Source organism: Sceloporus occidentalis, unplaced genomic scaffold (assembly GCF_023333645.1).
Source record: "Sceloporus occidentalis isolate IW3139 unplaced genomic scaffold, rSceOcc1.0.p SCAF_51, whole genome shotgun sequence".
Lineage (NCBI taxonomy): Eukaryota > Metazoa > Chordata > Lepidosauria > Squamata > Phrynosomatidae > Sceloporus > Sceloporus occidentalis.
This window is the reverse complement of record NW_028317031.1, coordinates 4,811,513-4,838,657: the sequence shown is the minus strand read 5'-3', so window position 1 is coordinate 4,838,657 and position 27,145 is coordinate 4,811,513. Positions and strand designations below refer to the sequence as shown.

Below are 27,145 nucleotides of genomic sequence, written 5' to 3'. Positions count from 1 at the left end.
GCATCCCCTGTGTTGCCATCTTACCTTTTAAAAGCTAGCACAGAAAATACAAGAATAGCTCTATATTTCTGCGTTAATATTATCCAACATCTGCAAAGGTTCAAGCAATAGATACGAGAAGGAACGATCATAAGGGTATTTTTTATTTTTCATTGATAAGAATCTCTGGCATGTAAGCCCTATCGCAAAATGCTGCCGACTCCACTGATACCCAGCTAAAAGCATTATAAATCCTGCATGGCAGGCTGGCCGGCTGGAATCTCGGAGAAAACTGGCAAGCCAGACTGAGCAGTAATTCAAACTCATATCCTACAACAATCGGAGAGGGACCCACATGGCCGCAGAACTCATATCGGAGTCTGAAAGCCATTAAGTATCTTCCCCTGGCTCCTACACCAAGGAACGGGCTTTGCCAGTGTCTAGATGCCAAGGGATACCCAGAGGGAAGGCATATGGCCTTGTTTCCCTTTCTCTGCTGTAGAGTTTTTTTTACTTATTATTTAGCTTTGGCTTAAATAATAACAATGACGGAAGGAAAAAATAATAATAAATGAAAAGCTTATTATAAAAGGAGAGATTTCTACTCCCCACCAATTAATGCAGGGCTAATTAAATGTCCTGTCTTGCCAAGAGGATTAAATAACATCAATTTTTTTGAATTAAGGAGGAAGTGCTTTGAATTGTGGTCTGCATCATCAAAGAGCACTTATATATTAAAGACCAGCGTGTCCACTCAGACTTGCAGAGGCTATTTCAATGTTGACAATGGAACGTAGTTTTTTTTTACTGGTTAAAAGACACGAATTCCATTATTTTGTTTTCTCGCACTTTACACATGCATGTGAACCCAGGAAATTTCTGCTACCAAAAAGTACTCCTTACAGAATCTTCAGTAACTAAATGGTGGGGGAGGAAATTGGGGGCTCTACTTTGGAAGGATAGTTTAACAGTAAATGTAAAAATTGTCCTTTCAATCCTTAAAGGAGTTTTGAGTGGAAAAGAAGAGAATTATTGTAATACCAGTCCATGTCCATATATTCCAGAGTAATCAAAAGCATAGTAGAGATTACTATAGCGAGATAATTTAAATACACATGGGATAGACCAGGGGTGTCCAAACTGCGGCCCTCCAGCTGCTGCAGGACTACATCTCCCACAATGCTCTTTCAGCTAAGGGGCTGATAGAGGAGTATGGGAGATGTAGTCCTGCAACAGCTGGAGGGCCACAGGTTGGACAGCCCTGAGACAGACACAAAGCTATTGTGGCATTAGACTCATAGATACACGAGTATGTGTGTTCAGCACCATGGACAGCTACTGGGGGCATAGAGAACAGCGGTAACTGGTTGACACATTTATTGACTGAGTAGATTTAGAGTGCCAGCTTTAGTTAGCCAATAAAGGTATTACCTTAACTCTACCTGTCTCTGGCTTTTCTACTGATAATACGCTACCAACTTTCACCTTTTGCTTCACCTTGAGCCTGGCCGAGCCACTTCAGTGCCTAACAGCAGCTAATAAGAATTGATCTGCATAGGCACACACGTCACTATGTTTCTATTAACCCCTTGATGACAATTGGCGGTCCGGGCACGTCACGGAAATTCAAGTCGATAACGACAAATGACGTGCCAGGACCGGCACGTCATTAAACGGGTGCAGAAAGCGATCTATTTTCGCTTTCTGCACCGAAACGGCGTTGCTGTAATGCCTCGACCTCGAGGAATTCAGCAACACCATTATCGGCACAAAGGGGCCATCTCTGGCCCCTCCCCGGGGCGTCAACATCCGCCATACTTTGTATGGCGGCGGACGCCCGTTTTAAAAGCGTTTAGGAGGCGATCAACGATCGCCTCCTAAACTTAAATGGTGTCGCTGGAATGCCTCAATCAGGAGGCATCCAGCGCCACCAAACACTTACCTGGGGATGGACTGTGACCGCTCCGGAGAGCGGTCACAGCCGCAGCTGCCGGTGATCTTCGCCATCAGCAAGATGGCGGCGGTCCGGGAAAATTCAATAAAGAAAAACAACAAGTCTAAAAAGTCTAGAGACCCTCTAGAGAACTCTGGCTCCACTTGGAGGTTGAATATAGGTACTGCATTCAACCATGCAAGTCAATGGAGCTCAGCTTTCTAATCACAGTGTGATTAGAAAAAATAAATTAAAAATAAAATAAAATTAATAATAATTAGAAAAAAAATAGTAAAAAACCAGTAAAATGTAAAAATAATTTCCCACTGATGTCACTATCAGGGGAACCTTCAAGTTGAAAAAAAATGTTAAAAAAATAAAAAAAAGGCAAAAAAAATATATATATATATAAAAAATATATTTTTGTGAGCAAGTCCTAAAATTAGCATATTAGCTTAAAACAATTCTCGCATGGAAAGAGTTAAAATACTGGCATATTAAATGCCCATGGGGTGTCTGCTTTTAAAAAATGTATGATTTGATGGGGTAAATTGAATTGGCCGGGTTCAACAAGGTCCCAATTAACACGGGGGGAAGGATGGCCACACATCTAATTTCCAATTAGAAAAATGCACACGTACCAAATGTGGCCTTTTAGTTCCCCCCAAAAAAGACAAACCCATGCATGTGGGGTATCACTGTACTCAGGAGATGTTGCTGAATACATATTGGGGTGTCGTGTGACAGCGGCATATACCAGGAGCTGTAAATTCATACATAAAGTAGGTGTGTGTGGGAAAAATACACACACAAAAATACTACTTGCAAAAAAATGCTGGTGGTAAAATGTGTGCATGCAAAGAGTTAAAATACCAGCATTTAAAATACCCTGGGGTGTCTAGTTTTCAAAAATATATGGTTTTGTTGGGCACACTGAAATGGCCCGGCTCATGTGGGGTATCACTGGGCTCAGGAGATGTTGCTGAACACATATTGGGGTGTTTTGTGATAGTGACATATACGAGAACTTTTTAATTCATACCTGAAGTAAAATGTTTGTGACAAAACAAATGCAAAAAAATGACTATCACAAAGTTTGACAAAGACTGGTGGTAGATATGGTGCATGGAAAGAGTTAAAATACTAGCATTTGAAATACCCTGGGGTGTCTAGTTTTCAAAAATATATAGCTTTATTGGGCACACTGAAATGGCCCGGCTCAAAGATGTACCAAATAGGGCATGGGCAGTGGATCCCCAAATGCCAGAGTTCAACATTGAAAAATGTGCATGCCCCAAATGTGGCCCTTTTGCCCCCAAACAGCCAGGCAAAATCATTCATGTGAGGTATCGCTGTACTCAGGAGATGTTGCTAAACACATATTGGGGTGTTTTTTGATAGTGACATATACCAGAACCTGTTTTTCATACCTAAAGTAAAATGTGTGTGAAAAAACAAATGCAAAAAAATTACTACCATAAAGTTTGACAAAGGCTGATGGTAGAATAAGTGCTTGGAAAGGGTTAAAATATCCAGCATTTGGAATACCCTGGGCTGTCTAGTTTTCAAAAATATATGATTTGATGGGGTAAATTGCATTGGCCGGCTTCAAAGATACCCGAAATGGCACATGGGGGAAGAATTACCAGATTTGGAAAAAATGGCTTTGAAATAGCAAAACGCTACCTGTACTTATTGCTCCATAACGTGCAGAAAAAAGCAAAAAAACATAAAAACATTGGGTATTTCTAAACTCAGGACAAATAGTAGAATCTATTTAGCAGGTTTTTTTATTACCTTTTATAGATGAGTAAAAGATTTTTCAACTAAAAGTTAGAAACAGTCATTTTTTTCTAAATTTTTCACCATATTTTATACTTTTTTTAATAGTAAATAATATGATACAATCAAAACAATGTCATCTAAAGAAAGCCCTTCTTGTCCTGAAAAAAACAATATCTAATGTGTGTGGGTTCAGTAAACGGGAAAGAAGAAAATTACAGCTAAACACGAGCAGCGCAGAAATGTTAAAACGGCCATTGTCACGAAGGGTACAAAAAGTAAAATCAGCCTTTGTCACGAAGGGGTTAAGCATATAAACTGCTGCGTTGCGTCGGGAGACCCGTAGAAATCATATAACTCAATTTCAGATATGGCGTGTTTCCCGGTACGCTAAAAGCAGAGTTCCGCAATGTTGTGTGATTTTTGCAGCCAACATGCTATGGCAATCGCTAGACATTTTGTGACTTAAGTAACAGCTGTTATTCTGACCACCCTACAAAAAACACCAATGTTCTGTTATACAACATATAAACTCCATAGACACCAGCAATCTATCTCGCTCATCGAAAGCTGTATGTTTGGGGAGAATTTTCTAAATTCTAGGGACTTTACTTTATTGCTAAGAAGGTGATTTCTAAACTATAACTCAAACATGGAAATCTCCAAAATATACCAAAATGCATAGTATAATAAGGGTTAATCACATCATGTACATTGTTACATAATTCTACATTCCCAGGTAAGGAATGGGTTAACCCCTGGCAGATTATCCTATTAGAATTTAATTGCCGTAATTGTTCTTATCTTTCTTATATTTTTTACTTTTAAATCTGTGCACCTGTCTGCAGCTGACTAACCTCACATCACTTGACTGGTATCAGTCCCTGGGCTAATTTGCGCTGCTATCTACACCATCTGTGCAGCAGAAAGCTGCAGCAATACCGGGAAAGATCCCACTGCTTGATAGAAACAGAGAAAATGCCATCAGCTGGAACACAGAGCTCCCAGGGGTGGACAAGCCAATTCGTGGAGGCAACTGACTCCAACACCGTTTAATAAAAGGCTATATTTATGTTATTGGATGCCTGGCTGCATGGATAGGCAGTAACTTGAAATTAACGCTTGTGTGACTTTAGGAATCTGCAGTGCTTTGGCTACACGCTTACATTTTGAATCCAAAGGTAGATGAAAGCCAGGGGGGTCTCAACACACTCGTTTTTATATAAAGAGATCATTATCAACTATATTATTATAAGGACATAACCGGGTGGAAACGTCTGGCAAAATCGCGGTACTTGTGGTGACATCCGCTCCCCGATCCGCCAACCGGCGAGTGGATGTCAACGCACCCGCCGCCACTTTGGAGGAAGTTCCCGCCGGGTTATGTCCGCGGAGATGCAGAGGAAGAATAAAGATAGCAGATTGAAGAAGAGAGAAGATGCGGAAGAAGAAGTGGTTGGCAGAAGTGGTCAAACAAAGAAGGTAGGAAAACATTTAGAGGGAGTGAGAGTGAACGAGAATGAGAGTGTGAGAGAGTGGGGGCACTGGCAACAAATCTTTGGCTGAACTGAATGGGCAGGAAGCAACATTTATTGCCCAAAAAGGAATGGGCCAAAAGAACGGAATAATTTGTCCAAATCATTTTTGGACATTTGCTCACGTCTAATGGATACACTGTGCCTGTCTAGGCTTAAGGTGGCCCATCGGGTCGAGAGTAGTCCTTATCCTGTCTTATAAGGGGCTGTTTGAGTTATTGGTTGATCAGCTCACTAGAGGGCAACAACTCCATGGTTGGGAAGATGTCCCTTGTAACTGTAATCATCTGACATGAAGCACTGGTATATGACATCATGCTTAGGTGCTCTTCACAACAGGACACAGGCCTTCTTAGATACATCACTGACATTATAGTGCATTTAATAATAACATGCAAAGTCTACGGAAATTATTTGCTAAAGGAAAGATAGGTAGTTCTTTCCCTTTTTAGTTGCATGGCGTCAGTTATTAAAATGTGGCACAGCAGTATAGTCTTTACACAAAAATAGCCCATTTTGTCCTATTTGTTATTGTCAGACACCCATCTCTAGCTGCAAGATCTGAACAATACAAAAAGCACTGAGATCATCTCTCCCTTCTGTATTGCACAATAATATACACGATGTCATTAGAATACATTTACAAAAAAAAAAAAATTTACGTTAATTGTCGACTCTGGTTTTGATCATTGATACTGAAAGCCGAGTCACTTTTTCTGAGCATTTACTTCCCCGCAGTGTAACAAGTTGCTACTCTGAATGTTGCTGGGAAAACAAAAGCTATTTCCCAAAGCATAGAAAAACCTTGTGTATACAGCAAAATTATATCAATCCCACTACCGCCTATGCAGATTGTTATTCCGCTCTTATTATTTGCTTTGTATCAGCATACAATGTTCATTTTCTGTATGTGACTCGTTTATAACCAGCTGAAAATCCGCGGCGAGAAACTTCAATGGAGACCGAGCGGCAAACGGCTTTAGAGCAGAGTAAAGTCTTTATCAAGCAGATATACAGCTTGAAGAGTTCTTGAAGATGAAGTGTGTGCATCTCAATCACTGTTACAGCGATTGTTTTAATGAGGATAACCTATCTGGATTCATCATTAGAGACTCGTACTTTGTTCTGCTTTCCTTTGACGAAAGAGCACAACCTTACAAAAAAAAGTCATTATCATATGCTAAGGTCAATTGCCACTAATGCTACAGATAGATAATGGCAGCATAACTATGTGGTGGCATTCAGTCTTGTGATTTCCGCTCAGGGTTCTATAATCAGAATAAAGAAGAAGGCCTAATGCTGGTCAATTAGCCCTGGCCAATAAATGGAGAATTTGCATTAGTTCTGACCACTTGAAATCTGTAGTGGACGAGAAGATATATGGGGTAAAGGGTAAAGTACAATGGAAGCACCTAATGTTCTCCAAAGTTTTCGGCAGTGGTTACAAAGTATTTTTTCAAATAACTATTTTTTTTTAGTTTTTTTTACATTTTGTCTTATGAATAAATTGTAACAATGATAGGCACCTTCCAGGAATCCAGGGTAGCAATATGCACATCTTTAGATAAACCTATTGACATTGGGTGCATTGGGTGTATATGTTACACAACTGCTTGCAATCTGGTTGTTTGGTAACCACAAGTATTTTTAAATAGTTCACCAAATCGTAAAGGAGCCAAGAAAAAGGAGCCTTGAGTTTGGGTGGAGAAAGGCATTTTATAAGACAATGGCTGTTTTGCTTTACTGGCGGCAAAAAAAGACATGTCTTATTGCCCCTTTAACAGCAACATTTATTACCATAACTTGTGTAGCACATAACATCATCTGCTGGCTGCTGAGCTTTGGACATTACATATTATTACTTTTTTTGTTGTTTTTTTTATTTGTGCCCCAGGAGTTATTTTTTTTTTTTCCTATGAATATGATTTTAACGATCAAGCTTTATTTTTTGCTAGCTTTTAGAAGGGTCATTAAATGAAGACCATTTATTGGGTGTATTCAGTTGAGTTATGTCAACCTTCTCCTTTATTTCCCTTTTTTAATATATGAGGGGTGGGTTATTTTGTGAGATACAGACAAGGACATGGAAGTTCACATTGAACTCACATGTCCTTTCCTATAATGTGCAAAAGTCGCATGCCCTCACAAACAACCCATTAGTGAATCTGCAAGTTGTTTGGAGGGGCACAGACCCCATTCCGTATTCCTTTTTTAACTAAATTCCCTGCATCTGATCTGACAGGGAGGAAGGAAGGGTGAGGGACACAGAATGCAGTATATGCCACTCCAAAGGGGATTTTATTTAGTGTAATCCCCTTTATCCCAATGGGAAGGTGGTCAAAGATGCCCCAAGAGGCATTACTTACATTTTAACTCAAACGACTGGGTATAGGATGAGGGGGTGAGGAGGATGCATGGCTGTGTGTCCATGCCTCCCTTAAGGTTTTTTAAATATATATTTAAGAGAGGAAGAGGGTTAAAATATGCATATATCCCCCTAGACTGAATTTTCTAATTGCCTGCTTTTTTTAAAAGTAAAAAACCCATGAACATTTTGTTTATGCACATTGGACTTTCGTTCAACTCCTGCTATGTTGCTGCTGCAAACATATTTTGCCAACAAGCACTCGCACTTTAGAGAATAGACTTCCAGTGATCTAAAGGTACTCACACTATTTTTGAATGAGTAGCATTATACAGATGTATATACATTTAAAAAAAAAAATGTTTTTCCATACCATTGTACCTTGTAAAATGTATGAAAGTAATGTGGCATAAAAAAAGAAGGCCACATTTTTGTTCAGTTAATTAAACCTAATACTTTTTAAAGTGTCTTTTTGAATGAATGCATACATATTTATAATAGCAGAAATATTTTGTGTTTATTTGTTTTGTTTACACCTTACTTTATAGCTTCACCTCCTCTAGGTTATAACAAAACCATTGAATAAATGTTTATGTGATTATAATAATAAAAAAGGAGAATTACGTTTGGAGGTCATTGAGTTAGACAATAAAAGATGACAGCATATACCAATGAAAATATTCCGAAACGCAGCCAAGTTCTTCTATTCTAGCGAGTCGGCTTTATGAAAAGGGAACTTGGCTTTATTTAATTACGCTAATGCAAATTCTCTAGCTAAATATCATAATACTATGGCAACAACTTAGGCATCAAATTCTAAATGATCTTCTACTGAACTGGAAGTAAAAAAAGAATACATTGGAAATGCATGGATCTTTTGGACACGGCGTCTTTCTAATTTTTGCAGAACGATTTGCAACCTGGCTTACTGAGTCGGCAGTTCCTGGCCCAAAATATTTAGAATTTAAATTGCACGTTCACCATTTGTTCTTTTTTACAAAAAGAAGAAAACATTTTGGCTCCCCTCCATTACACTAATGAATGTCTTTCTAAAACCACTTTCCAACAGTCTGTTGCTCTATAATAAAGTATCTGCATGATAGCTCACATTATCACAAAAGGAGCGATTATTCTTTAAAATCAGAATCCATAGTAAAAGTCATTTGGAGCCTTATGGGGGACATTTTCGGAAATTGAATTCTTACGAACAAACCAATGTAGTGGTTTAATTTTCTCTATTTCGCTAGCTCATCTGAAATAAAATTATCCAGGAAACCTTGCATTAGAACGGCCATGTGCACCTCCGTTTCCAAATACAAGAATTCACTATTTTCTTTTATTTTTTTTAACCTCTTTATTGTTAGAGGAGCCGGAACAATTAGCTCTTAAGAAGAAGAATGTAATGGAGGATACTACTGGGGATGAACTAGACAGCTGCCAAAATTCAAGAGTGCTTGTGATTTTTAATATTTCTATGTTTTCCAAAATATGTGTGAGTGGGAGAAGAGATGGTGGCTGTGACAGTTCGGTGCCCTATAATATCAGTGTAAAAAGAGCAGGAGGTGATGGAAGGTTGATAGCCAGTGTCTATTATTGTATTTGGGCGTGCGTATGATTGGATGCATTGTACTTGTTAGCGTGGTGGGTTCTGTCTACCTTTTTTCCTAGATATTTTATACTTTGTCCATGGGGAGACAGGAGGAGACTATTGTTGCCCTACTCTTCCATTTGATCTTAAGACTGATGAGGGTTTGCCTCTATTAGCCAGCTGTGTATTTGAAGTAACTGCTGTTCTTGGCCAGTATCGGTTCCCCGAGTCCTACCATTCTTAGACTGTCCTTCCTCCCTCTTCCGAGCTTCTTCTTCACTCAAATCACTGGGACATGATGTCATATCCCAGGTCTCTGTCCTGCTGTAGAAAACATGCTACCCAGGTGTGCAGAGATCTCAATGGTATAAATGGGCCAGTTTTCAAGGGAGATCTTTGATCTCTTCAACCAGCTTATTGAAAGCAGATGCCTACTAGGGAGTCGAATTGCTCAGCAGGGTGATCAGCCCCTAGTAATGTGCTCACCAGGATCTGTCATCCTCAGCAAAATATGCTACTGCTACTATCATAGCTGAACCTGATCCAGCAGATACAAAGAGTCCATACTTCCTCATCTTCCCTACCATGACAAAAAATTCTTCCACATGCATTAAATAACTAGAATAGCTCTAGAATAGTATGTGATAGGGGAGAAATATAGTATATTTGGGTGGAAAGGTACCCTTTCTAAAGCAAAGCTCTGAATTCTGTTTTGCTTCCTGAAAGTAAATGTATTAAGGTTAAACTTATTTTGTTTCTCTGTGTTATTTTGGTATCAAATTCTGATTATTATCTGAAGGGCCAGATCCATAATTTGAAGAAATATATATATATAATCCAGATAGATATGTGACTTCACCTGAGATCCCTTTAAATACGACTCTAAGTGCTTTGCATTAAAGGTCTAACAAGATAACCAGATGCTTTTAAACGACGGCTAACTTTGTTATCCAAAAACCTTTGCTGAAACCTTAGCATGGATTATGCAATGAAATGCCCATTGAGTGCCAAAAAGCCATTAAAAGATCTACATCTGCTCAATAAAATTACATTGGTTGATTTGATATATTGTGTTGACTCAGTAATATAGTTATGATATCAAATGTTACAACCATTTGCTTTCTTAATGCATTATATTAGGAAGGTAACCAGGAGATACCACATTATTATTATTATTATTATTATCCTTTATTTATATAGCGCCAACAGTTTACGCAGCGCTTAATACAATACATAAATTCAAGGGATATGACAAGACAAGAATTGACAGACTAAGACAAACCGATACATTTGGTGGAGAGAGCCCTGCTCGCAAGCTTACATCTGTAGATCTAATAGCCCCTGGTCAGAAATAAACCTCCTGGAGAGATACTCTACGCGTAATGCATTGTAAACTATTAAGAGTTGACTATGGTGTTGTTCAAAATTATCCAGACATGGATGGCAGTAAATGTCACATAGTATTCAATATTTGTAATCTTTTTTAACCTTCTCTCTCACAAGTCAAAAGGAACACAATATACATTTGACCATTGTATCCAAAAAGGTCAGTACAAAAGCAAGTAGAATCCATGGCTTGGTCCAGCTCAGTGGAAGAGGGAGAATTGATAGACAGAGCCAAAGTCCAAACGATAACCAGCTCAAAGCCCTGACCCACCTAGCAGATGATGGCTCATGAAGAAGGTTGACCACCTCTACTGAGTCCCTGTGGCTCTATGCCCTATAGCACTATTTATCAAAACCCATTGGCTTTGCCATGTATCTATGGTGCCATAACTGACTAAAAACAAATGAATAAAACATTTGTGTGTCAAATGAACGGATGATACACTTGAAACATAACCATCTTTAACTTACTTTTATTTAATATTTTAGAAAAATGGAATACTGGGTAACTTCTGTCTATTAGAAAGCCATAAGGAGTCATTTTCTAAAACATTGCGAAGAATTAGATTAATACTTTCATATAATTTTGCATCACTGTATCAGCATATATCTGACATTTTTAAAATGTATTTAATTTGTGTAATAAAAAAATACCTTATTGCATTACAACTGAAGGGTTCTGTAAAGTATCGTGAATGTGTGAAGGATGACGCTTGCTGTAGGTTATGGACCCAACAACCATGTGTAGGTTCTGTTATCTTTTTTTGTTTGTTTTTTACAGCGAGACACCACATACTCCTCGACTAAAAACTCCAGCGACTGTTTAATATCTGCCATATGTTTCACTCGTATAAACAAATGAATGTCACCAGCCGCATGTATCTTGCAGAAAGCGCCAGACAGAGATATATATTTACTTTCACTCAGGCGAAGTGTGGAAAGGCCCTGACCGGCCTTCTGTCTGTTTTATGTAATGAAACTGGCAGTTTTCTTAGTAACATTACTCAACATATTGAACACGAAAGTTGAAACCGAGAGTTGGTTAAATAATTGAAGCAGTAAAATAAAAATTTAATGTCTGGGTTCTGGAAAACAAATTGTACCATCAACGTCTCGCTCAATCCCTTCATTGTCCGTAAAAACCGTCAATAAACTTACTAATCAATTGTGGAGTTCTCTGCAATATATAAAGGAAACTACAGAGTTTCAAAAGCCTGATATTCCATATAAAAAATATTCTAGTCAGAAGAAAACCTAGCCGGATATCATCATGTCTTCCGGCTAAACTACAATTTCAACTATAATCAGCAATGTATTGACCTTGGGCGCTGCTCTAGGCCGACCCAGGGCAGCCCCTCCAGCCGCACCCTCCGCAGTCGACGTTCCTTGAATGGTTTAATAGGCGATACCTGCCTTCATACAAGCCTTCATATCCCAGCATGCCATGTCTTAAAGATGCACAGAGCCTTTTAATGTAGTTTATAGCTGTGCTGAGCTGGCAGATTGACAGGGCCATCAGGCTGCACACGAGCAGCTGAATATTTGCCTCCCTCTTGTGGCAAGCCTGACCAGGCTAGACCCACCGAGCTCCATGGACCTCCATTTAAAGGATGTCATATAAACAGTGCTTACAGTAAGTGCAGCGTCTATAAGGTGATGTTTACATTGTGTTAGCAATATTACAAGCTAATGCACAGATGAAGAGAAGGGGGTTTGATAATTCATTTGCACTGCTCCTTATAAATAACATAATTATGAAGCACCACATGCAAACATACTACTGCAATGGAGGGGGTATGTATGTGAGCATGAATGTGTATGTATAAGTGTAGATGAGCTTGAATATCTATGTATAAGTAAGTGTAGGTGAGCAGGAATGCCTATGTATAAGTGTATTTGAGCATGAATGTCTATGTATGTGTGTTAACATGAATCTCTATGTGAAAGAGTTTGTATGTACGAGCATGAATGTGTAAGTGTTTGTGTGTTAGCATAGATGTATATGTGTTTGTGTACGAGCATGTATGTGTACGTGGTATGAGATGGAATGTGTGTCAGCAAGGGTGTGTAAGTGTTTCTGTTAACACAGATGTGTATGTGTTGTGTTTGTGTGTGAGCATGAATGTGTATATATAAGAGGGAGTGCTAGAATGAATGAATGTGTACGAGTGTGTTATTGAGTATGTGTAAGCATGTTAGCATGTGTAAATTCATGTAAGTGTTTACATGTGTTTGCTATAGTGTATGTTGCAAGGGGCAAAAAAAGCACAGACAAAATGTTTGGGGGTAATTAAGGCACAGATTAGCTGTTTGGGGACAACAGCGGCACAAACAAGCTATTTGGGGACAATAATGGCACACACCAACTGTTTAGGGGCAAAGATGGCACAGACAAAGTGTTTGGGTGTAAGGATGGCACCGAAAAGCTGCTTGGGGTCAAAGGTGACACTGTGGGACAGGTTGCTGGTAAAGTTGGGGGGAGCATCTGACTTTCATGAACACATCTCATTAAATGCACCCTGTGGGAAACGTGCAACAGGTCTAAAAAAAATCGTACTTATGTAACAATATATGCAGAGGAACAAAATCATCTAAGTAATTTTGAGTTGTTCATCGTATTTATTGCATATTTATTGTGTTCTGATCTGAATCATGTTCTGTGAAGTAACAAGTGGGGGGGGGAGTTGATACGAAACAAAGAATTGACATGAGCCATCTGTCTTCAGAAGAAGGCAGTTGCTTCTTTGAAAGAAACCTGTTCGATATTAGATGGCCTTTCACTTGTACAAATGATGCCGCAGCAAGTTTTTACCAAGTTATAAAAATTGCAGCAGGACAATAAATTGTAAGACAAAACGGAGAGAAATTCAATTTAACAAGAAACTTGTAACTTTTCACTTAAGGAGAGCTTAGTCGTGGGACAAGGCAGGAGGAATGGGCGCCGTGTCAAACATCAATACCGAGTGCTGTTTCTACTAGATTGCCCTTGGAATCAAAACCATATTTTACTACCCCAAGGGAAATATAGTACAAGTGCAGCAAATTTTCCTTTCATCTTGCTGATAGAGCGTCTGTATGAAGCCAAAAAAAAAAAAAAAACAGTGTAAAGATTATTTATACAATAGAACATATATTATTTTTGCTTTGACAGAAAAGCATTTTGATAGCAGAAAGTGCCTTTGTGTTCACGCACGTGCACCGGAGCCGATGCCGAGCCGGGCTGATCGATGGGATGCATCAATATTCCAGCGGTTTTATTACAGAGTGAATAAATACCTTTGTCACGTGTGAAAAAGTCTTAATAATGTCTAACACTCAGGGCCGGCCTTAGGGGTGTGCGACCTGTGTGGCCGCACAGGGCGCCATGGCAGCAGGGGCGCCTGCCCGGGACTTAATTTAAAACATCAGGGTTTTTTTTAAACTTTATTTAACATCCTTCATGACATGACATCATATTCTGGCGCTCAACATGAAATGCCGGCAGAGTGGGAAGACGGATGCCTCCAGCTCCCACCGCAGGACTCCGGCAACAAGGTAAGTGAGGATAATGAGAAGTAGGGAGAGGGAGTAGATAGTTAGAAGGGGCAGAGGGCGGAGGTAGTGAGAAGGGGGCGCCAGAGGAGTAGTCTGCACAGGGCGCCAGAACACTTAAGGCCGGCTCTGCTAACACTAAGCTGTCAGGGACTAGGGGTGGGTGGCTGAGTATTATGAGAGTCGTTGCCGAAATGCAAGCGTTCATTAGTACCTGCTAGAAGTTCAAGAAATCTACCCAACGCATTCAACATGAAGAGGTACTGCTTCAACCCCTGTAAGGGAACAGGTCGATCTTTTAACCCTTCTGTGTATTTCTGCTTCAAAATTCCTGCATAGTTTATTCAAAATAAATAACATGACCAAAAACATCTGAAATTGGCTTAATTTCTCCCCTCACTTGCATTTTTTTAAAACACTCTTTTATTCAGAAATTTGATAACAGAAAAAGGCATAAATGCTCACAAATGCGATTGTACATGGCCAAGGGTTTGTTGCGTTCTGTTATTTCTAGAATGAAAACTTGTGTTTTAATCACAGGAAAGTCCTTTTGGTTTTAGAGAATACATGCTGTTTTACATCAAAATATACATATGCTTTTAGAGGAAATGCTTCAGAGCAAATTCTATGCGATATACGTTTTCTTTTCTCTAACATTCATCACTTCTTCATTCATTTTCTCCTTTATTCACCTCTCCTTTCACGTAATTGGCTAAACCACTTAATTAGCTCTAATTACCGGCAGTTCCAGTAACACTGCAAAAAGGCAGCGCATCTTCAAGGTGACACACTTTAGACTGATTTGTACTTAGTCGGCAATTGCCATATAACAGCTGCCGAGTCACCTGGCTTCCAAGGTACCGAGGAACGTGAATCGGTTAATACATAAATTAGATTTCACTTTATTATGGTGCCGTGTATGGCGTAAGATACGAGATAGATCTTTCTTAAGAATGTAACATAGCCACGGGCTTAAATTAACCTCTGTGTTAAATCAGCCAAGTCTGGCCCACCAGCGTTCCCAAAACGAGTAAATGAAGATTAAATGTTTATATAGCAGAGTCATAATGTTATGTCTTTTGGGCCAGGCAAAGTCAAAGACAGGTTTTCGTGAGCCAGACTACCTGCCCAGCTTGCCATGTGGCACATGAGCCAAGGCTGGCTCATCATCTAGAAAGCCCCCCCAATGCGTCTGGAAGGAAAATGAAGGGGAGAAGGTGTTTTAGGTGTTTTAGCTGACATAGCTTTGGATCACAGTCTTCCCAAACTGACAAGCAACTGCGGAACTTACAATAAAGATGAGTATACGTGAAATGAGTATACAGAAATAGGCAAAATATAACCCAACTAACGTAGTGCTATGATCAGTCCGAAAGGCATTATAGGTAAGGAACAAGGAGAAGAGCACCTTGAAACGTCACAAGATCCTGCAGGATTTAATGCAGGGAATTATATTAACAAGTTAAACATTCTGAGCTGTAGCAGTAAATTTCCTTCTTCCTTTCAACGTTTAACAAGCAATATTTTCGAGAATGATTTCTCAGTTAATATAAACGACCTCCTGTGTGTGTATCATCCTGATTTGAATCCAAGTTTCTAAGTGATTATGCCGGATAAAAATAATATAACCTTAAATAATATAATGCTTGCGATGCTTGGGATTATAACGTGAGTCAGTAATGATTTTTTATGACATGATGCCATGTCGCTATGATGTCATTTCCCTGAATCTATGACACGATTTACATACAGGGACACCTTAACGCATAGGGTAGCTGTCTCTCCTTGACCATAACCTTTTATTCCCCTTACAAATAACACATGGAAGGGTTCATTGGAATCTCTGAGAATATAGTTTAATATGAGATGTGTGATTGTATTTGCTAAGAATAGAAGCAATGTGATTAAAAGAACAGAATTGGGTAGCAGTTAAACGGCAAATGCAACACAGGTCCTTGAAAGTCCCAAAGTGTACCTGCTAAGAAGATGTCCCCTTCAAAGTCACATTGATAGTGCGGATAATAACGAAAAGCGGCCAATATCGCAGCAGTTAAAATTAAACACTCAGACCAAAAACATTTAAACTGTTCCCTTTCATGAATTTCAAGGGCTTTCATTTTTAATCATTTTTTTTCTCCTGCTACAATCCTATCTACTTTAAGGGCACCGAGGATTAATGGAAGCAGACTTCAGTTCTGTGACCTTTATACTGCATTAAAAATGCTTACTTGAGCAGTCTGCTATGGACCTGAGAGCAGCTTTATGCTGAATACTAAAATCTGATATCATGTAATGTTTCACATGGATTTGCTAATAAAAAGAGAACATTTCTCTATAAATTCCCTTCAATAAAGAATGGAGAAGTCTACTTAATTCGGACCGCAGATTAAACACAGTGGAGGGTGCAGCTGAAGATGGAAATATGAATAAATTAGCGGTGGTTTGTATCGGATCTGTGTGTGGGAGAGGCGGCAAATGAACTCCGTGTAAATCAGCCGTGTCTGGTGAGATTATCATAGGCACTCAGGATCGTCCTCGTGTTTAGTAGTATGAGCTCACAGATGCCAGCTATCCAAATAAAGACACACTTAATGGTACAATTATCCAGGGCTACAGTTTAGAATGAGAATTGCCAAAATCAATATAGTCTATGCCCAATATAGTCTTACTGCTGCTGTTTGTAAGAAAGTGACTCTATATTTTTACATATATATATACCGTATTGGCTCGAATATAGGCCGCACTTTTTCCCCCCACTTTAAGTGGGGGTGCGGCCTATATTCGGGGTCTAGCGCCCGACGCCCGGGACATGCAGTGCTGAGTGCCGGCACCGGAAATTGTATACGCGTATTGCGTAGATGTCCCCCGCTGGCCCCGCAAGACACCCGGGAGTCTGCTCTGGTAAGTCGGGGGGGGGGCAGAGTGGCAGCATATCTCGGGGGGGGGGGAGGAGGACAGTGGCAGCATATCTCGGGGGGGGAGTAGGAGGACAGTGGCAGCATATCTCGGGGGGGGATAGAGTGGCAGCATGTTTTTTTGGTGCTTTTTTAAAGAAAAAAACTTTTTCTTTAAAAAAGCACCAAACTTTTAGGGTGCGGCCTATATACGGGGGCGGCCTATATCCGAGCCAATACGGTATATGTGTGTGTGTACATATGTTCCCATGCATACACATATACATACACATACATATACATATAGTATAAGGTACTGAGCACCTGCATGCATGCCCCAGGGGTAGAAGCTGATCCTTAAGCATCAGTAGAACATTCATTTTTAGATATGGGGTCCCATCTGAATGTTTGATTTAGAGCCCCCAAAAATCTAGAGCCACCCCTGTTAACAAGGCTTTGTAATTATTAATTATCCAAACTCAATGAGTTTTCCAGTAATTCTAACTCAGCATCTGAACAGTTCACAAAGATTACTCCATATAGCTGAAAAAAGTACAGATTATATATTTTTATATATATATATATATATATATATATATATATATAATATTGCTATGTATTTCCATATGGTCATTCTGTGTCACCTTTAGTGTATCACAAGGATTTAACCCTTAAATATACTTCAGACTATAATATGCTTTAAAAATTGAAGTACATTTCATATTTTTTATATTTGCATAATGTGTTGATGCTCTTGATGTTTGTTATATATGGAGAAATTTGGAATATATGTGCTGTGTATCATAACAATGCTTTAGGTGGTCCTGGAAAGTTCATCGGGATGTGAAACAATTTACATTTATAGCAATATTGTACATCAGCTCATTGGATATCATTCTCTATAGTTTTGTTTAAGTAAACTTGAAAGCTCAAGCACAAAAGGGAATAAAACATTAGACCTGGATGCCAACTCAACGGGGAATGAATTATGATGTATATATGTAGCAGTTTGCATCATTCAAGGGAAATTTATATTCAGATCAGGCTTTATCTCAACACTTCATTGCTCTGCCTAATCTGAGTCATAATGGCCCTTAAATGGATCATTGAACTGAAATGCTACCAATTGGAAACCAGTGAGTAATATAGCATTCTTGTAAAGACTAACCCTTTGTGTTTAGGAAATTCAATTATATATCGTCATGAACTTTTTACCTACGTACACAGTCAAAACCAAAGAGAAAATACAAGAAGATCTCACCCAGCTCAGCCCTTCTTGCTCAATGGGGTTGCCGCTTTTAATGATTAGGGTCATCAGTGGGGTAAAATGTTCAACTCTTACACACCCTGTGTGGCTACCGAATACAGCAATGTCCAGGGCCAGACTGGGGAAGTGTCTCTGGCACTTTAAGGCCAGCGGATTCTTAAAGCCAACCTCTACATTGTTATACTCTCACAGCATAATGGACGACCCAAACTGCCGCTGGAACGACAGTGAAGGCAAGTGTGTGGCTTTATCAGGTACCTGGTTTGCCAGATGGCAAGTATGGACCTGCCAATACTTAATTCATATATTTATGGTTAACTATACATGATCTCCTATAAGTAAACATTCAATCCCCCATAAACACCCAATCATGTAAATATAAGGTTTATTGTAAACTGTTCTTAGAAGGTACAGAGCATCCCAATGATTGCCTGCTTCTATAGTTAGTGGAATAAAACTGCAGACAAAATGTCAAGATATATTTTGTGGCAAAATAGTAAACAGAATGCAACAAATAAGTAAGACTGCTATCTTTTTTTTTGTATTAGCAGTATGGAATTTACCATACAGAACTTTTAAAGTAGACAACCTAAGGTCAAAATAACCTTACAACAGGCTGGCTGATTAAACAGAAAGCAATGCACATTTAGCCGACAGCGTTTTAGAAGGTGCCTGTTAATACAAGGCACAAAGTTAAGCCGGGGAACCTAAATGAAATGCTTTGTACAGCAGGTTGATTTCCTATGGGAAAAGATATAGCAAGTAAGGAACCGCATTAATTTAATGGAACCTCTTCAAAAGGTAGAACAGATAACTGCTAATCAAAGTTATATACGGTGTATTCACAAATACGCAGGCAATTGCATTGCAATTTTATTTAGGACACCCTTGCAATGTTGAGTAATAGAAAGGAAGCACTTTTTAGGTTTACGTGTAGTTTTGTCTATACCTGGCTGGAGATTCAGAAAGAAGTCGACGGTGAAGAAGAAATGCAGCTCAGAAAGGGTGGATATGTTTTCCTATTTTATTACAATAGATTGTGAGCTCTCAAGAGTGGGGCTGATTAACTGCTCCCGGCACTTTAAGGCCAGCAGGTTCAAATGACATAAATGTGTCCGCATTTTATCTAGGTGGCAGTGGCACACTGTACCGTAGGTAAGTATGGGGTGCTATTGGCCATCGGCCCATCGGGCTGGTGTTGCCAGATGGTGAGTCCAGGCCTGAGCGGAGCCCTGTTCTCTTTCTGTACCAGTATGTCTTAACATGCGTTACAGTTATTGGCAGTAAAAAATTGAATTTTATGGCAGATAAGAACCACATGGCCCTTCTAGTATGCCCGGTTTCCCGGATGTAGAGACTGGTCCTTGGTCTTGTCTTTCTGGAACCACATGCCAATCCCATGCACGTCTAAATTCCCTTACTGTCTCTACCACTTCTACGGCTTTATAGATATCCATTGTACAACCGGCTTCTTACACAAGACACACATTGAGATTGGACCAGAGAGAAAGCTGACACTAGTCATTTATTTCAGGCTACCATGGAAAAAGTTTTAATCAGAAACCACAACTTTTTGCAACACACAATACACTGTACCTATGTGAACTATTACACAGATTATGTTCTTTTATTCGTTTCACCGTCTCAACTAAACCATTTGTGTTTTTCCCATCTGGGCACAAGAATACAATTAATTGTCAAATGTTAAATAGAAGTGATCAGTAATTTATAGCAAGTTCCTCGGTGGCGAATCTGGGTTAAACTAAGCCCTCTGCCTATTCTTATTCTTCTTATTCTTCCTAATACCACATGTTCTGGTTGCTTTGACTGTAATTTTAACATTTTGACAGCGGTTGTCACTACACTATCAGAAGCGCAGACACAGAGAATAGCGTGATATAATTATCTTTTATCATTTTAAATACTCGGGATTTTACAGACTGTGTTATTGTAAAAATAGCTAGCTGGGATTCTAAGTGATGAACAATGTATCCGACTGCAGATATCATATCAAAAGATAGCGCACAATGAGTATGGGCTGTATGTAGCAAGCTTATTATAATCAGGCGGTTCTAGACAGAACCAGACAAAGCAACCAGTCGGATCAACTTTTGAACACAGCAAATCTCGGATGATACAAGTTAGTGATAGCAGGTCAAGAATGGACTTATTCACTAAATCCTAAGTAGTCTTTGGTGCCATATCAATATATGGTGCTGCCCTAAGCCTAACCTAGAGCAGCACTACCAGCTGCCTCCATGCTGCTATCCTTCTGAGCACCGAGATATGGTGTCATATCCCGGTACGTTATATTTACAGAACAAGCGGCCCTGGACAGGTGTAAACTATGGAGGCTGTGCCAACTCGTGTAGTGTTAATAAGACAGTTGGGGAGATCAGTAATCTTAACTGGTCCATTGAGCGGTGGCACTACAGGGAGCGTGATTGGCCAATAGGGTAATCCCTGTTGACTCCCTCTTACCCAGCAGATGATCTACTGACCCTCTGGCCCTGCCACCCTAGGGCTAGTTGGCCAAGACCAGAAAATACTACTGGTAGTCCTGAGATCTTTTTTTTTTTTGGAAAAACGATAAAATATATTCAGTAATCTCTATGGTGTGACCTTGGGCTATCCTGACAGCCAAACTCAATTGGGTCACACATTATATGGGGCACTGCTGAATTCTTCTGTCCTGTTCAAAATGTTTCACTGAAATTCTAGCAATGAACAAATAACCCTAAATACCGTAATTATAATAATTAAGGTTATATTGAGCATTCTGTTAATGTAAAAGCATTGGAAATCATGGTTTTCTTACAAAATGTACACATTTTATAAATAATAAAAGATATTAAAAGTCACATCAGCAGAAATGTGCATACTCACCACACTCAGGGCAAGAAGTTCTCTTTGGACATATTCTAAGCCCTGTCTGTCCAGGGAGTCTAGGTAATGCTGAAGACGTGTGTATGTGTATGGGTAACAGTAAGCAAACTGGTAGGTATCCTCCTCTCGGTCAAAGCAGAAGGCAAAAGACATGACATAGTTCTTGCGATGATCTGGACAGCGATAGTAATAGACATTTTTTGCAGATAACCTTTGCCTGTAAATTAACAGCAAATGAGAATGGCATTAGCAGTGAGGTTTAGGTAGGGAATATCAAGCATAATTTATTGGAGTGGCTTAAAAGTTGGTTAATGTACCCAATGCCAATGTTGTTCTTGTGATCTTAAGTCTTCTTCAATTATTGAAAGGCATCCTACTAATTTCTAATGGTATAACTGAAGACTAGCTTGGATCTATACATTAACTCCGCCACAACTCTTTACAAACAAAATAACTCATTATTTTATATTTGAGTCATACATTTTTGTTAAAACTGTTAATTTCCGATTTTTTTAATACGGTAAATAAAATATTTTTTTCTATGTATCAAAAAGAGAATTATCTTCTGCGAGATCTGATCTAATCTGAAAGTTTGGATAGGACCTCAACATTTGTTCTCATATAATACAGCTATTCAGAGTCCATCCTAAGGTTACGTTCCCTTATGCAACATACGGTCTGTTATTTGGAGAAAGTGTCTTTTTCCTTTCTTGTTAAATAGAACAATAAAGGTAATGATAGAACCTCTTCAAATCGATTTTAAACTTTTTGTAAAGCAGGACATTGTCTTGACATTGCAACATTATCAGTTTAATTGTCCTATTATAATGTTTTCGTACATAAAGTAAAATGTATTAACCCCCTCACTCCCCCGAGATATAACAGTGCTAACAATCCTGCTATAGATATTACAAAATATTCACAATGTAGACCTGCTTACTTTCTGCAAGTGAGATTTTTCTAATAAACAGGAAAATCTGTTGCAGGGAGCTGCAGACTCTTTGAATAAAAGAAGGCTATTAGATTGGATTCCTTGATGTGTTTAATCAGAAGAAGCCTTGCTGAGTCGGCACTTTGTGCAGTTCTCCTAGATGACTTAGAAAAGTAGGTTGTAGCCTTCACTTACAGGGAATGTAAATATTGGTTTAAAAGAAAAGACTCCGGAGACCTGTTTTTGCCATTTCTCTTTTGCATGTAATAAAAAGGTTTTAGATAGGGAAATGCATTCTCTGGGGAATTCTCACTGCCGTGATACATTCATCTTCTGGTTCTAGTACTATAAATCTAAGAATATGTTATTATATAAAGCCCAATGATGGATTTCAGCAGGTTACACCTGGCTGACAACCTGGTTTGTTTTAGTGATGTTAACACCAAGAGTCATAAAGAGACATTATAGCAAATAAAAAGAAATAACAATAAGAGCCAGGTGGATGGTTGAGCCATCTAAGGTGTTCTGTTCAAGTTGAAGTTCCTCCTGGAGACTTAAATCCTACTCCTGTCAATCCTTGTATTTACAGCCTGGCAAAGACTGAAGGACATCAATGCCCTATACCCGCTACAGATTCTAGTGTGCACCTTAGCATGCATCATGGTGTTCATGGGACACCAGTGATCAAGCAGGGAACCCTAATCTTAAACAATCCTGAGAGGCAACCCAAGATCATGTGACAGTTTCTGAAATTCAGCAGGAATTTCTCACACGGCGCAAGTCCATGCATAAAATATGTTTTGGCGAACACATCTCCCGACGTGTTTTTCTTACCATCTCAGCTTCATTGCTGGCTTGGTGAACATTGCAGGGAGAGTTGAACAAGATTTCAATGGGAGTGCTTTCCTGCCACTGATTGGCTGCTTCATGCAAGCCAATCAGTGGTGAAGATCGCCAGATCATTTTATTATTATTATTATTATTATCTTTTATTTATATAGCACCAACAATGTACGCAGCGCTTAATACAATACATATATTTAAGGGGTATGACAAGACGAGAATTGACAGACTAAGACAAACCGATACATTAGGTGGAGAGAGAGAGCTCGGCTCGCAAGCTTACAATCTTAAGGGAATGCGGTGAGAAACATAAGGCACAGAGAAAGCGTGAGAGGTAGTTTTATGTTACATTTATTTTTACCCTATAGAAAAAGCACTGAATATGCCTTCTTTGGTAAGCCTGCCAGGAACATTAAACTGCCCCTTTAACACGTCGTAAAGATAGCCTGAATTAGACTTAGTGTTACTATTTACGGTGTTACGGTAGGTAAGGAACCAAAGAGAAAACGAAAGAAACATTTACAAAAGACTGGTTACTTCATTTCACAGAGTTACAATTTGCTTTTCTTTTGTATTATATTGTTTCTAGTAACATTTTGCATTTTCCAATTTCCTTGTCTTCCAGACAGTATGAATATTCGATTCGGGAACCCAAGGACCTTTATCTTCAATTTATTCTACCTTCATTACAGAAGTTAAACATCTGTTTTATTATTAGCTGTGACACTGGCTCTTCCACCGCCGCTGGCTAATACGTCCAACGTTGTTTCCCGAGCCATCTGGCAATGATGTTCACATTCTTTTTGCGCCTCGGAACCATTCTATGCTCTTTAATATGATAACACCTCTCTTAAAGACTCCGATGGCAGGAAAATCTCATTTACTTGGATAAAATAACAAAAGCTGGCCGGATCGTTGGAGTAGCTGAAATCAGAAATATATTGCGTGCCACCCTCAACTTCCTTTTTATAAATGCCGGATATAATTGTTATTTTTTACAGGTCAGGTCTGTAAAGCAAGTGAAATAAACATCCCAACATGTACATAAACAATCATTAACCCCTTTGTGACCAGACCAAATTTTGTATTTAGATATAATTTCCTTCTTTCTCATTTACTGAACCCACACAAACTATATTTCTTTTTTCAGGACAAGAAGGGCTTTCTTTAGATACAATTATTTTGATCATATAATATATTATAAAAAAAAATATTGTGAAAAAAAACCAAAACATTTTTTTTACTTTTATTTGAAAACTCTTTTTACTTATCTACAAAACCTAATGAATAACCTAATGAAGTAATGTATTGAGTGTGAAATGCCCCTTACATTCTCCGCTATTTTTTTTCTTATTTTTGTACTTTGAAGGCAAGAAAGTTTTTTTTTAATGTACATTTTTAGCAGGTGGGGCACACAGCGTTTGGACATTTATATTTACATTAGATTTTTTTTGGTGGGGGGGGGATTGGATGTTTTCCCTTATGACCTCAGGGTGATATCACTGGGGCTTGTATTATTTCTAACTTTTATTACATTTTTATTTATCCTTTAACTAGTTTTTCATTTTTAATATTGCCACTTGCGATCATTCCTAGCAGCGACAACACGGTGCCCTTTCTAAGCCCTTTTATCCCCATGAAGTGCCAGGCACGTCAATTGTCATTAACTGCATGTTTTTCCGTGACATTCCTGGCACATCAATTGTGGTTAATGGCCTAGAACTCAGACAAAATTATGTAACTGTTCTAACACTCTAAGTACTGCCTGGCACTGCTGGATTGTAACAACCATCAACCCGTGTGACCAGCGCAACACTGCCCATTTTGCACCAGGCAAATGCCTGGAGGGCTGGGGGCCGCTAGGGCCGTATACAGATCGGGTCCTGGCAGATATGCATGGCTGCATGCTACGCCATGCATGACCACCAGTCCACGCCTGTGTGTGACTGTGGTCTATGGGAGTTGTAGTCCAGCTGAAAGATTACAGCTGCCATCCCTGAATATAGTGAGTGAGCCCCAGTCAATATCCAATATATTTGCCTAAAAAATATGCAGTATGGGTTATAAAATACCTGATTTGGAATGTATAGCAATGCATGCAAGCAGGTTCATATATAGCACTCTTAGCAATTGTCTGCTTACACTTAATGATCCCCATAAGGTCCATAATAGTGATCTTGGCATCTCTTTGTCATGATGCAACTTAGTAAGATGGAAATGAATAGAAATGGGACTTTTGCTTTCAAGGCTGTTTGCATAAGAAAGTTAACTTCCTATTGCTTGTACTTTTTTTCTTTAGCAGTGTAATAATGTGTTTATTTAACTAGGAACATATAGTTTGATGGCAGATAAGACCCACTCACCCATCAGTCCTTGGTCTCATCTTGGATTCAGGATAGCTTTATGCTTATCCCATGTATGCTTAAATAATTATTAAATAATTACTGTATTAGCCCTTTACCAGTTCTGCTGTAAGGCCATTCCACCTGTCTGCTACCCTCTAATTAAATAAAAACTTCCTTACATTACATCTAAACCTCTGACCCTCTAGTTTTAGATTATGACCTCATCTTCTAACATTTCTCCCCCTTTGAAATAAATGACCTTCCTATACGTTGTTAAATGTACTTTAACGTTCCTATCACATCTTTCTTTCCTCCAAGTTAATCTTAATTATTATTTTTATTATCTTTTATTTATATAGCGCCAACAATTTACGCAGCGCTTAACAATATAGTATCTATCAAGAAAGAACACTTTGTCCCCATCTAAAAAAGAAGGCAAAGTGAACCGGTGAAAATCTCCCCATCGTCTATTGGGTTAAGACCAGAATCTCTAAAGCCCCCTATTTAAACTACATCTCCTAAAAATAATGATATTAGGATTTCTTTCCCTGCTAATCTATTCTTATCTCTCCTAGTACTTTGTAACCACTAATCTATTTAAGTGAGTCATGTGGAGGCAGTAAGTTTAATGTTCCAACAGCCCGGTTTTACATAGCGACGACTAATAAGATTGTGATGTTATCTGGGAATTACAAAAAAAACCCGCCCTGGGTCTTTCTTTTCATGATTTTGCTGAGCCAAAGACCTTGTCTAGTTCTTGAATTAACCTTTATTGTCCTACACACTTTGCTATTTACTTTTTTTTGCCCGTTATTATTTTTTTTTTCCCCTCTGTGCTCTTTGCCTTCTGGAAAAGGACACCCACACACTGTGACAGCAGCTGCTCCGATTAATTTAAAACCATTACAAAAATTAAAATTAAAACCAATTACACTGGCTGGTTTATAGCCGGAGAACTGCTTCGGCATGACTGTTCCCTCTGGTTACGGACAAAAAAAATAAAAAAAAATATATATATATATATATACACTGCTCAAAAAAATAAAGGGAACATTAAACAACACAATGTAACTCGAAGTCAATCACACTTCTGTAAAATCACACTGTCCACTCAGGAAGCAACACTGATGGACAATCAATTTCACACGCTGTTGTGCAAATGGAACAGACAACAGGTGGAAATTATAGGCAATTAGCAAGACACCCCCAATAAAGGAGTGGTTCTGCAGGTGGTGACCACAGACCACTTCTCACTTCCTATGCTTCCTGGCTGATGTTTTGGTCACTCTAGTGGTAGCATGAGTCTACAACCCACACAAGTGGCTCAGGTAGTGCAGCTCATCAAGGATCATCACATCAATGCGAGCTGTGAAGAAGGTTTGCTGTGTCTGTCAGCGTGGTGTCCAGAGCATGGAGGCGCTACCAGGAGACAGGCCAGTACATCAGGAGACGTGGAGGAGGCCGTAGGAGGGCAACAACCCAGCAGCGGGACCGCTACCTCCGCCTTTGTGCAAGGAGGAGCAGGAGGAGCACTGCCAGAGCCCTGCAAAATGACCTCCAGCAGGCCACAAATGTGCACGTGTCCACTCAAACGGTCAGAAACAGACTCCATGAGGGTGGTATGAGGGCCCGACATCCACAGGTGGGGGTTGTGCTTACAGCCCAACACCGTGCAAACGTTTGGCATTTGCCAGAGAACACCAGGATTCGCATATTCGCCACTGGCGCCCTGTGTTCTTCACAGATGAAAGCAGGTTCACACTGAGCACATGTGACAGACGTGACAGAGTCTGGAGACGCCGTGGAGAACGTTCTGCTGCCTGCAACATCCTCCAGCATGACCGGTTTGGCGGTGGGTCAGTAATGGTGTGGGGTGGCAT

General features: G+C 39.3%; 1 protein-coding gene across 1 annotated transcript in view; it reads right to left on the bottom strand.

Moving 5' to 3' along the window:
• LOC149288503 (cytosolic carboxypeptidase 6-like) overlaps positions 1–27,145 on the bottom strand; it is a 497,550-nt gene that overhangs the window by 224,973 nt on the left and 245,432 nt on the right. The window contains exon 5 of the mRNA XM_089491670.1: positions 21,147–21,363. Coding sequence (XP_089347796.1) covers positions 21,147–21,363 — 217 coding nt within the window. The remainder of the gene's footprint in view (positions 1–21,146; positions 21,364–27,145) is intronic.